This window comes from Chiloscyllium plagiosum, chromosome 2, assembly GCF_004010195.1.
Source record: "Chiloscyllium plagiosum isolate BGI_BamShark_2017 chromosome 2, ASM401019v2, whole genome shotgun sequence".
Taxonomy (NCBI): Eukaryota; Metazoa; Chordata; class Chondrichthyes; order Orectolobiformes; family Hemiscylliidae; genus Chiloscyllium; species Chiloscyllium plagiosum.
In genome coordinates, this window is record NC_057711.1 from 119,142,642 (window position 1) to 119,155,317 (window position 12,676).

General features: G+C 40.3%; 1 protein-coding gene across 4 annotated transcripts in view; it reads right to left on the bottom strand.

The window, feature by feature from the left end:
• Nucleotides 1-558: 558 nt before the first annotated feature.
• Nucleotides 559-12,676, bottom strand: part of LOC122563501 (RNA exonuclease 1 homolog) — an 82,208-nt gene continuing 70,090 nt past the window's right edge. The window contains exons 16-17 of one of the 4 annotated variants that reach the window (XM_043717329.1): nt 6,534-6,654; nt 559-1,791 (exon numbers count right to left, since the gene is read on the bottom strand). In XM_043717329.1, coding sequence (XP_043573264.1) covers nt 1,709-1,791; nt 6,534-6,654 — 204 coding nt within the window. In that variant the 3' untranslated portion in view covers nt 559-1,708. The remainder of the gene's footprint in view (nt 1,792-6,533; nt 6,655-12,676) is intronic. The other 3 variants (XM_043717318.1, XM_043717300.1, XM_043717309.1) reach the window with 3 other exon arrangements.

Below are 12,676 nucleotides of genomic sequence, written 5' to 3' on the forward strand. Positions count from 1 at the left end.
AGTTAAGTGAAGTATTGGTCCAGCTTTTTGACAACAGTGTTATTCTAAAAGGACTAGACAGGACAAATGCAGGAAGGATGTTCTGGTTAGTGTGGAGACCAGAACTAGGAGTCATAATCTAAAGATAAGGAATTGGATATAGCATGTGCAACCAAAGAGATCAAAAAATTAGAGAAAGAGCAGGATCAGCTATGATCAATGAATGGCAGAGAAGGTCTGAAGATCTAAACTGCTTACTTCTGCCCTTATTGTGTTTCATTACAAGAACATGCAAGGCTGTGGGCAACTGTATGCATATATCAACTTGCAGGAATCAGCTGACAGAACTTTGTTAAAAGTCAAACAGCACCAGGTTTGTACCCAGTCACGAAATCTGGTCCCTTGGAATTAAAAGGATTAAGTTCTCATCACATTGTATATAATAAGTGTGAAGAGCAGTAACCATTCAAACTGCTGTAGTCTGATCCTTCTGCTTCAAAAGTAGTTCAGTGGAGGATGGGGGGGGGGGGGGGGGGAAAGAGGTGCATGGGAACAGCTGCTTTGCTTTTTAATTGTTTGAATAGCTACAAAACCAGGCAAAATGCTTCTGGTAAATATTTTAGAAAATAAATACAAAACTGCTGTAATAAATTTTAATGGATCATCTCTCTGCCAAGATATTAAATGCTTGCATTAAAGTGAAGACTTGAATCCATGATATATTACAGGACACTTCAACTTTCAGTAATCTAGCCAGTAAATTTTAATTAATAGATTGCTGTTCTTTACAGAAAGAAAATTTGTTTTAAACTACAGACAACAATTATTACAGTGCATTTTACAAGCAGATTCCATCCTTTCCAGTCAAGTGTTATTTAAAAAGGAGGAAGATCAATAATGAATAAGTTGGTATCAACAATCTGACAAATCTGCAAAAAAAGTGTCCAGAGACAACCATACTTTCAGGTTTATATAAGTGCATAGGACAAGGAGTAGGAAAGGTAGACAAACTGATATTCTAGATGAATGTATCTGTATGCCATGGGATGGTTATTACAATCAAAGTATTTTTCATTTTTTATTTTTCTTCAGTCTTGCTAGACTTGGTATCATGAACATATTCAGACATTTTCCAGAGAATGCTAGAGTTTGACAAAGAAAGAGACCTATGGTCTCTTTTTAGGGAAACGGTACTTTGGTATCTACCAACAGAAGTTTATTAGCTTGAAGAGTTACTCAAAATACCTCAGCACAGACCCTCATGACCTATAGAGAAATGGAAATCACAAAGCAGCTATATTTACTAAAACATCTTCAGAAAATACATGAACAATGTCCAAACACTCACATTTAAATAAACATTCAATAATGGCTTCACTATTACAGCAATTATATTGCTGGGATTGTTAGCATACAGTACACACTGATTATTGGTCAGTGCACAAGTAATTCAAACTCATCCTTGGAAATCAAGTACATCTCAAACATAATGAGAGATTTATTGGCCTCCTTTTAGTACAAAGTTTTAAATACCAACAAATTTCCAGGAGCCCAGCTTATATTGTATTCTGGACTACTCCCCTATCACCATCTCGCACCACAAATAAACGTGACATTGAATACATAGTATCTTCTTCATGAGGCAATGAATGGGCTTAGTACATCATCCACTTTGACATCACAATTTGGAAGGCTGAAGTATTCTTCTTATGGTTTTTCCAATCAAGTCTCACCACTTCCTGCTCTTCGCATCCTCCTTCACTCTCCACATCATGAGTTCCATGCATGCAGATGCTTTATCAGAGCCCTTCACTGGTAGAAGGAAGGAAAGGAAACCAAGTTTATTCTCCAAATTCCCCCATCAATTATTTTTTTTTAAAGTGACAATACCAACTGTAGCTATCTCCTGTTAATGCAAGTAGTACTGCATAGGAGTGGACCACTCTATCCATCATGCGTGTGCTGGCACTTTGAAAGAGCTATTGGATTTGTTTCACTTCCCAACATTTTCCCATAACCCTGCAAATTTTACTTTAAAGTATCATCTATTTTTTTCATTAGAAAGTTATTGCAAAGTTTGTTTCAATCATCGCCTTAAGTAGCCCATTTCTCCCACATGAAGGTTGAAATTTTGAAAGTCTCTGTGGATACTAAGTATATTCATTACAGATAACAAGAAAGGAATCAATGCATATAAGAATAGTACATCAGTTATGATCTTATTCAAATGGTAGAGGACATGCTAAAAGCCCAAGATGCCAGCTTTTGTTTAGGATTATTTGTTCCCATGGCTCCATTGTCAATCACAATAAATCTACTAGTCTGGCTGCCAACCTCTGGCCAATAGCAACAATGTACATTCCACAAAACCCTTCATGATTTCCTCAAAAAACCTTTAACCTGGAAAGCCATTCCAGATTTTCCATGTAATGGAGGACACTCCATTCCAGCCAAAGGTTCATTATTTGAAGGAGTTTTGACGACAGAATTAAGAGAGCCATGTTCAACCCTGAGCCAATAGGCAGGCACTTTAGTTGGAGGAAACACTAATGAGATTCACTCCTTTCTTTAACACTAGCAAATTTTTATTCTGCTACCACTGCCCTTCTTGAAGGGATTTCTTTGTCCAATCCATTCAGATGTTTAAATTGTACCAATACCACAGGGAACAAAAAAATATAATGCTAAATTTACTAACTGCTTTAAGATGGGTCAGAAAGTTAATTATCAGGAGGACTTAAGTCAACAAAAGGGATTCAGCTAGATTAAGTAATTGAACATTTGGCAGATAAGCGTGAAGTTCTACCCATTGAAATATATAGGTAAGCTTAAACATGAAAAATGACTTAACATGGTGATTGCCTAGAGGATCCTTTCCTGTAGAGACTCCAGAGATAAGGACAGTTCAAAAATTAGAGAAGTATGTTCTATTTAGGGCAGAACAGAATTCATCTCAACAAGATGAGGTGTGCAGGTGTTGGACTAATGTGGACAAAGTTTTAAAAATCACAACACCAGGTTATAGGTAGCTACTTGATGAAGGAGCAGCACTTCAAAAACTAATACCTCCAAATAAACCTGTTGGACTATAACCTGGTGTTGTGTGATTTTTAACTTTCTCAAGAGGATGTTAAACTAGGGAGTTTCCTTCCCCAGAGAAGAGTAGAGATTTGGGCCAAGACTGGATATTGTCAAGGTTGTTACATTTTTGATCAAGGAAGGTGAAGATTATGGAGACACAGAAAGGGCAGTGAATTTGAGACCACAATCAGAAGAGGAGATCTTCCCAAATGATGGAGTAGGCTTAAGTCTCAAATGGCCCGTTCTGGCTCCTAATTCTTGTGTTCATGACCTGCTGAATGCAATTAATTCAGGAAAGTTAACCACTTGCCTGTGTGAAAGAAATTTTATTTAAGAGCATTTTAGAAAATAGTTTGATAAACTCTGCTACACAAGTCATTCATGGGTGACCATCAGACAAAGTAAATGGTTCTGGACTTATTGAATTTCCCTGTGGTCATTTCCCCCTCAGACAAGAATATTACACTTTGGATCAGATGGCGCAGTGCAGGGAGATAGAGAACGGCCTCAGCGGAATGCATCAGCCAGGTTCATGTTACCACTGTTGGCCGTGCTACACAAAAGGGGAGGAAAACAAGCAGCAGGGCTACGGTGATAAGGGATAAATAGTAGGGGGTGCTGAGGTGTTTATGGCCACAGATGTGAATCCAGGATGGTATGTTGCCTTCCTGGTGCCATGTTCAGGACATTCTGGAGCAAGCAATGGTCATGGTACACATAGGTGCTAACAACATAGATAAACAAAGGGGCGAGGGCCCAAATGCAGAATAGGAAGTTATGAGATAAGTTAAAATGCAGGATCTCAAATGGAACAACTTCACGACTATTCCCAATGCCACATGCTAGTGAAAGTAGGAAGAGAAGATAGATCAGCTAAGTGTGTGGCTGGAGAAAGTGTACAATGGAGGGGTTTCAATTCTAGAGACATTGGGACCAGTTTTTGGGACGATGAGATGAGATATGTACAAGCCTGCAAGTTGCATCTGGGCAGAACTGGGACAAATACCCAGGTGGGGACTTTTGCTAGTTCCATTGGTGTGGATTTAAATTGGCTTCCATCCCCCAGCCATACTAGAGTGTAGGATTAGATGGATCAGATTCAGATCAGGCATCAGTAGATAGAACATTAGCTAGATGATATAGTCAGTGATTCAGAAAGACGATAGAAATGAATATTAAAAAGCATCCAAAGGAAATTGTTAGGGTTGAGCTGTTTTATACTTCAAATGCAAGGAATCTTGCAAATATTGCAAACAAAGCAGATGAACTAAGAACACAGATAAGACATAACAGCACAATGTAATCACTACAACACAAACCTGGCTAAAGGAGAGGCAAAATTGGCAGTTTAGGATAAGGATAGAGTGGGTGGCAAAAATGGAGAGGTGGCAGTGGTATTGATTAAAGATAAATTACACTTGCAAGAAGGGATGATATACTAAATAGGTTAACAAATGAGGCTTTACAGGTTGCATTTAGGAATAAAAGAAAGAAAGAGGCAGTCACATTACTAGAAGTATGCCACAGACATCCAAATAGTGAGAGGGAGATAGAAGGACATGTCTGTAGACAAATTTCTACCTGTAGGAATAAGACGCAATAATAGCAGGAGATTTCAACTATCCCAATATCAACTGGGTTTCAAAACATTAGAGAGTGAAAGAAAAAAACCTATGCACTGTGTTCAGGAATTTTATTTTTAAAACAATACACAACAAGCCCAATGACAGGCTGTGCTATTCTGGATTCAGTTTTGGGAAAAGAAGATGGGCAAGTTGCAGCTCTACAGGACATTGATTAGGCCACTTTTGGAATATTGCATGCAATTCTGGACTCATTCCTATCGGAAGGATGTTGTGAAACTTGAAAGGCTTCAGAAAAGATTTACAAGGATGTTGCCAGGTTCGGAGGATTTGGGATGCAGGCGGAGGTTGAACAGGCTAGGGCTGTTTTCCCTGCGTGAAAAAGTTGCACCTTAGGTCCCTTTTATGTTTTTCCCCTCTCACCCTAAACCTATGCCCTCTCGTTCTGAACTCCCCCACCCCAGGAAAAGACCTTATCTATTTACCCTATCCATGCCCCTCATGATTTTGGAACCCCTGCTTTTTGCTACATTCATGCACAATTTTGAATAGAATATATGGGGAGGTACAATTGAGGGAGTAATAAAACATAAGGGCTGCACAGTGGCTAGCACTGCTGCCTCAGTGCCAGAGACCCAGGTTTGATTCCAGCCTCGGGCAACTGTGTGGAGTTTGCACACACTCCCCCAGTGTCTGTGTGGGTTTCCTCTGGGTGTTCCGGTTTTCTCCCACAATCCAAAGCAGCATGGGTGAGGTGAATTGGCCAAAATTGCCCATAGTGTTCAGCGATGGTGTAGGTTAGGTGCATTGGTCAGGGGTAAAATGTAGGGGAATGGGTGGGTTACTCTTCAGAGGGTCAGTGTGGACTTGTTGGGCTGAAGGGCCTGTTTCCACACTGTAGGGAAACTAATCTAAAAAATCCTCAGCCAGTTATTCCGATTTCTGCATTTTAAAAAAGTTTTTGATGTGATGCAGGTGTTGCTGGAAAAGTCAGCATTTATTGGCCAACACCAGTTACCCTTCGAACTGAGTAGAGGACTGGGTCATTACAGGACTAATTAATGGGAAGAACACTGTAGGAGTAACTGGTGGGGTGCTTCAGCAAAATCTTTAGTCAATCTACAAAGACTTCAGTAAAAAGAATAGTGTAACATATCCAGGTTTTCTCATAACGCAAGTTAGTGGGCGGCACGGTGGCTAGCACTGCTGCCTCACAGCACCAGAGATCCGGGTTCAATACCCGCCTCAGGCGACTGACTGTGTGGAGTTTGCACGTTCTCCCCGTGTCTGCGTGGGTTTCCTCCGGGTGCTCCGGTTTCCTCCCACAGTCCAAAGATGTGCAGGTCAGGTGAATTGGCCATGCAAAATTGCCCGTAGTGTTAGGTATGGGGTAAATGTAGTGGTATGGGTGGGTTGCGCTTCGGCGGGGTGGTGTGGACTTGTTGGGCTGAAGAGCCTGTTTCCACACTAAGTAATCTAATCTAATCTAATTTGAGAAAGTAAACCATGAATTGAAATGGGCTACAGAGGGCAAAGAAGTGAGCAAGAATGCAGATAAGTTATTCACTTTCAGCAGGTAAATTAGCAAGTTTTTTTTTAAAACAACCAGAGAGAGACTAGGATATGTAGCATTCTGAGACACCTGGCTGGCCTTTCACAAATCAAAACTCAACCAAGCAAGACAAGCAATTATGAAAGCAATTGGCAGTTTAATCTTTATTACAAAGGGATTGAGGCAAAAGGTAAAGACATTTTGCTATAAATCAGACTTTTGACCAACTTATACAAGTGTGGTCTTGCCAAAAATATTGTAAGGGAAGGTCAAGATAAGGAGATGAACAAGTTTAAATGATTTACTCTAGCTTCCATTTATGTTTTACAATTACTTACCATTATCTGGGATAGTATGGCTGAGGTATTCTGCCATTAAATTCCTGAGGGCCCGTTTGTGAGGTAACCCCAAGGAATGTGGAAACACGACTGATAAATCAATGACCATGCTGTGAATAAGCTGTAACGAAAAAGTATTTTGAGAAAGGGTAAAGTTTCTTCTTCCAGATGAAGGAAAATGAAGTTTTTTTAAACTTTAAATCCCAGTAACATGCAATTTAGTCTCGAAACATGGGTATTATGTTCACTTAGAGATGCTAACACTTCTGCGATTCAGGGTTTCAAAATAATCTGTAAACTGACAAACCAATGGCCATTAATTTATTGCCTGTAACACTGGACACAGTATGAATGAAAACAACAACTTTAAGAATTCTCATAGCAGGGAACTGGGTTGCATTTGAAAAAATGCAGAGAATCTCCATTTTTGTCGGAGCTAATGCAACACAAATTTCAATCTGTAAACATTCCAAATGTTGCCAATTTTACCATCAAAGATATCCTCATCACTCCCTCCCTCGAACAATGCAAAGAATCCCCTGCACCATCATCTAATCAATCAGCCTTTGCATCTACTTCCTCACTACAAAGTATCAGTACAATAGAAGTGGTCATTTAACCCAACAGTTAAATATTGACAATATCCATTCATTTTTTGTGCTTTTTAATTTATTCACTCAGGATGGCATATTTCTGAAGGCCAGCACTTGCCACTCATTCCTGATTATTTTTTGAATGGCATGATTCTCCTAAGCTATTTCAGAGGCAGTGGACAGTCAACCATGTTACTATGGTTGTGGGATCTCAGGTAGGCCAAAGATAGCAGTGTTCCTTCTCAAAGTGAGCCAAATGGCTTTGAAGATTGGTATTAGTTTCATAGTTACCATTACTAAAACTAACATTTTGTTCCAGATCCTGTTAATTCATTAAATTCCCCTTGCTGGGATTTGAACAAATGTCCCCAAAGCTTTATCCTAGATCTCTAGGATACAAGGCTAATGACACAGTCGCAATACCACCAGCTCTTGTCCTATCCTCCTCCAGATACTTAATTTGTAACTAAACTAAGTGCCCCTTATACAGAAGCATTGTGTGTACAACCTGCTTAATGCTACTGTTCTTAATAATTTGCATATTCCTTCGAAATTTTAATGCTTCTGCCTATTGCCCATGAGATATCTTTTATAGTATTCGAAAAGCTGTTTTCTCTTAAAGATAGAACATAGAACAATACAGCACAGCTTTGATCTCCAGCATCTGCAGACCTCACTTTCTCCACTAAACTAAGTGCCCCTTATACAGAAGCATTGTGTGTGTACAACCTGCTTAATGCTACTGTTCTTAATAATTTGCATATTCCTTCGAAATTTTAAGGCTTCTGCCTATTGCCCATGAGATATCTTTTATAGTATTCGAAAAGCTGTTTTCTCTTAAAGATAGAACATAGAACAATACAGCACAGAACAGCCCTTCGGCCCACGATGTTGTGCCGAACATCTCTCCTAGCTTAAGCACCCATCCATGTACCTATCCAATTGCCGCTTAAAGGTCACCAAAGATTCTGACTCTACCACTCCCACAGGCAGCGCATTCCATGCCCCCACCACTCTCTGGGTAAAGAACCCACCCCTGATATCTCCCCTATACCTTCCACCCTTCACCTTAAATTTATATCCCCTTGTAACACTCTGTTGTACCCGGGGAAAAAGTTTCTGACTGTCGACTCTATCTATTCCTCTGATCATCTTATAAACCTCTATCAAGTCACCCCTCATCCTTCGCCATTCCAACGAGAAAAGGCCTTGCACTCTCAACCTATCCTTGTACGACCTATTCTCCATTCCAGGCAACATCCTGGTAAATCTGGGTAATCTAAGATGGAGGGCAGGAAAAATTTCTGGCTGTAAAAGCCTGCTCCTTTGAGGTATTTTAGGTGTTAGAGGTGATTTCCTTGAAATCCAGGAGCAGCAATTGCTGTTTTATATGCTGTTGCAATTGTTTTGGAACTTTTTTTTTCAGTCAAAACAACAGCACTTTTAAAAGGAAGAAAGATAGATAAAGGTAGCAAGCACATGTTCTGTAAGGGAGAAAGAGAAAGAAACCAGCACTGCTACCTGACACAGCAGTGAATCTGTGCAGTTACTGCTTTTGCTGTTTGAACTCATGTATTGCTGGACAACAGAGTGTCTCTAGGAAAACAGCAAAACTCACAACTGATCTTGGAGGAATCTGTTTGGGAGAGGTCACAGTACAGAAACAGATAAGTAAATAGTTTTAAGTGTAGCCTTGTTGTAAATCTACAATAGTGAGTAGAGGGAGTTCTTTCTTATGTTTTTATTGGGATCTCTGTCTCAATTTTTAAAAGAAATATAAGCCATAAGTATTAAGTTAGCCTGGAGTAGTGCTTTGTAGAGCAATAAGACGATGTTATTTTCAGGGTCTGTAGATTGGAAGGAGCAAAATGGCTTTTAGTAGAGTGCTATGCTCTTGTCAGATAGATGTTTCAGGAGAGTTTAAGAGTTACTGAGGATTATACCTGCAATATACGTCATTGGTTGCTTATCCTGTCAGATTGAATGGATCAATTGGAGCAACAGTTAGAGGCAATGAGGAATTTACAACGGCTAGGGGGTGTGACGGATAGCAGTTATAGGAAGGGAGGAAAGCCGTAAACAGTCAGGTAGATGGCTTAACTCCAAGGAATGTAGGTGGGTAGTGCAGGAGTCTCCTGTGGCTATTGCCATTTTGGATAATGGAGGGGTTGATGGACTTTCAGGGGAATGTAGCATGAACAGCCAAATTTGTGGTATCAAGACTGGCTGTAGAGTAATGAGGGGTATGTTGGGTTCCAAGCGATAGATTGTAATAGGGGACTCTAATCAGGGACACAGACTTTTCTACGGCCAGCAGCGAAAAATCAGAATGGTGCGTTGCCTCCCTGGTGCCAGGATCAAGGATGTCTCAGAGAGGGTGCAGAATGTTCTCAAAGGAGAGAAGGGCCAGCAGGTCATTGATCAGTGGTACTAACATAGGAAGGGAAAAGGGTGAGATTCTAAAGGGAGATTACAGAGTGTTAGGCAGGAATTTAAAAAGGAGATAGAGGGTAGTAATATCTGGTTTACTTCTGGTGCTGCGAGCTAATGAGGATAGGAATAGGAATGGCTGAAGAGCCGGTATATGGGAGAAGGATTCAAGTTTTTGGATCACTGGAATCTCTTCTGGAGTAAAATGGACCTGTGCGAGGATGGATTGCACCTGAATTGGAAGGTGACTAATATGCTGTCAGGGAGATTTGCTGGAGCTGCTCGGGAGGATTTCAACTGTTAAGGTGGGGAAGGGGGGTCCCAGGGAGATAATGAGAAAAGATAAATCTGAGCTTGGCACAGGTGAGAAAAGAAGTCAAACAAACAATCAGGGCAGGCAGGGACAAAACAGAGAACAAGGTAGGACTAATAAATTAAGCTGCATTTATTTCAATGCAAGAGGTCCAACAGGGAAGACAGATGAACTTAGGGCATGGTTACGAACCTGGGACTGGAATATCATAGCAATTACAGAAATATGGCTCAGATGGACAGGACTGGCAGCTTAATGTTCCAGGATACAAATGCTACAGGGAGGATAGAAAGGGAGGCATGAGAGCAGGGGGAAATGACGCTTTTGTTGATAAGGGATAGCATTGCAGCTGCACTGAGGGAGGATATACATCCAGGGAAGTTATTGGGTGGAACTGAGAAATAAGAAAGAGATGATCACCTTATTGGGATTGTATTATGGACACCCTAATAGACGGTGGGAAATTGAGAAACAAATTTGTAAGGAGATCCCAGTTATCTCTAAGAATAATAGGGTGGTTATGGTAGGGGATTTTAACTTTCCAAATATAGAATGGGACTGCCATAGTGTTAAGGGTTTAGAAGGAGAGGAATTTGTTTAGTGTGTACAATAAACATTTGAGACAGTATGTGGATATACCTACTAGCGAAGGTGCAAAATTTGATCTACTCTTGGGAAATAAGACAGGGCAGGTGACTGAGGTGTCAGTGGGGGAACACTTTGGGGCCAACCATAATTCTATTAGTTTTAAAATAGTGATGGAAAAGGATAGACCAGATCTAAAAGTTGAAGTTCTAAATTGGAGGAAGGTGAATTTTGACAGAATTAGGAAAGAACTTTAAAAAGCTGATTGGGGACAGATGTTCACAGGTAAAGAGACGGTGGAAAACGGGAAGGCTTTAGGAATGAGATAATGAGAGTCCAGAGACAAGTATATTCCTGTTAGGGGAAAGTAAAGGCTGATAGGTGTAGGGAATGCTGAATGACTAGAGAAATGGAGGATTTGGTTAACAAAAAGAAGGAAGCATATGTAAGGAATAGACTGGATAGATTGAGTGAATCCTTCCAAGAGTATAAAGGCAGTAGGAGTATACTGGAAGGAAGATACCAAATGAGTATTCTGCATCAGTACTTACTGTGGAAAAAGGACATGAAAGATATAGAATGTTGGGAAATAGATTGTAACATCTTGAAAAATGTCCATATTACAGAGGAGGAAATGCTGGATATCTTGAAATGCATTAAGGTGGATAAATCCCCAGGACCTGATCAGGTGTACCCTAGAACAAGGTTGGAAGCTAGGGAAGTGATTGCTGGGCCCCTTGCTGAGATATTTGTATAATTGATAGCCACAGAAGACTGGAGGTTGGCTAATATGGTACCATTATTTAAGAAAGGTGGTACGAACAAGCCAGGGAACTATAGACTGGTGAGCCTGACGTCGGAGGTGGTCAAGTTGTTGGAGGGAATCCTGAGGGACAGGATTTACATGTATTTGAAAAGGCAAAGACTGATTAGGGATAGTCAACATGGCTTTGTGTGGGGAAAATAATGTCTCTCAAACTGGATTGAGTTTTTTTGAAATAGTAACAAAGAGAATTGATGAGGGCGGATTAGTGGACATGATCTATATGGACTTCAATAAAGCATTCAACAAGGTTCCCCATGGGAGACTGATTAGCAAGGTTAGATCTCATGAAATACAGGGAGAACTAGCCATTTGGATACAGAACTGGCTCAAAAGGTAGAAGACAGAGGGTGGTGGTGGAAAGTTGCTTTTCAGACTAGAAGCCTGTGACCAGTGGAGTGCCACAAGGATTGGTGCTGAGTCCACTACTTTTTGTCATTTATATAAATGATTTGGATGCAAGCATAAGAGGTATAGTTAGTAAGTTTGCAGATGACACCAAAATTGGAGGTGTAGTGGACATCAAAAGGAGGTTGCCCCAAATTATAATGGCACTGAAGGGTCCGTTTCCATGCGTTGAGACTATGATAGAACCTCTCTGGATAATCTATTTGCATTTTGTTTTCATTGAAACTTCTCAAACAAAAACATAACATGGGACTAGGATATCATAGCAATTACAGAAACATGGCTCAGGGATGGGCAGGATTGGCAGCTTAATGTTCCTGGATATAAATGCTACAGGAAGGATAGAAAGGGAGGCAAGAGAGGAGGGGGAGTGGCGTTTTTGATAAGGGATAGCATTACATCTGTGCTGAGGAAGTATATTCCCGGAAATACATCCAGGGAAGTTATTTGTGTGGAACTGAGAAATAAGAAAGGGATGATCACCTTATTGGGATTGTATTATGAACCCCCTAATAGTCAGAGGGAAATTGAGAAACAAAATTTGTAAGGAGATCTCAGTTATCTGTAAGAATAATAGGATGGTTATGGTAGGGGATTTTAACTTTCCAAATATAGACTGGGACTGCCATAGTGTTAATGGTTTAGAAGGAGAGGAATTTGTTAAGTGTGTACAAGACAATTTTCTGATTCAGTATGCGGATGTACCTACTAGGAGAAGGTACAAAATCTGACCTACTCTTGGGAAATAAGGCAGGGCAGGTGACTGAGGTGTCAGTGAGAAAGCACTTTGGGGCCAGTGATCATAATTCCATTAGATTTAAAATAGTGATGGAAAAGGATAGATCAAATCTAAAAGTTGAAGTTCTAAATTGGAGAAAGGCCAATTAGGCAAGAACTTTCAAAAGCTGATTGGGGGCAGATGTTCGCAGGTAAAGGGATGGCTGGAAAATGGAAAGCCTTCAGAAATAAGATAACGAGAATCCAGAGAAAG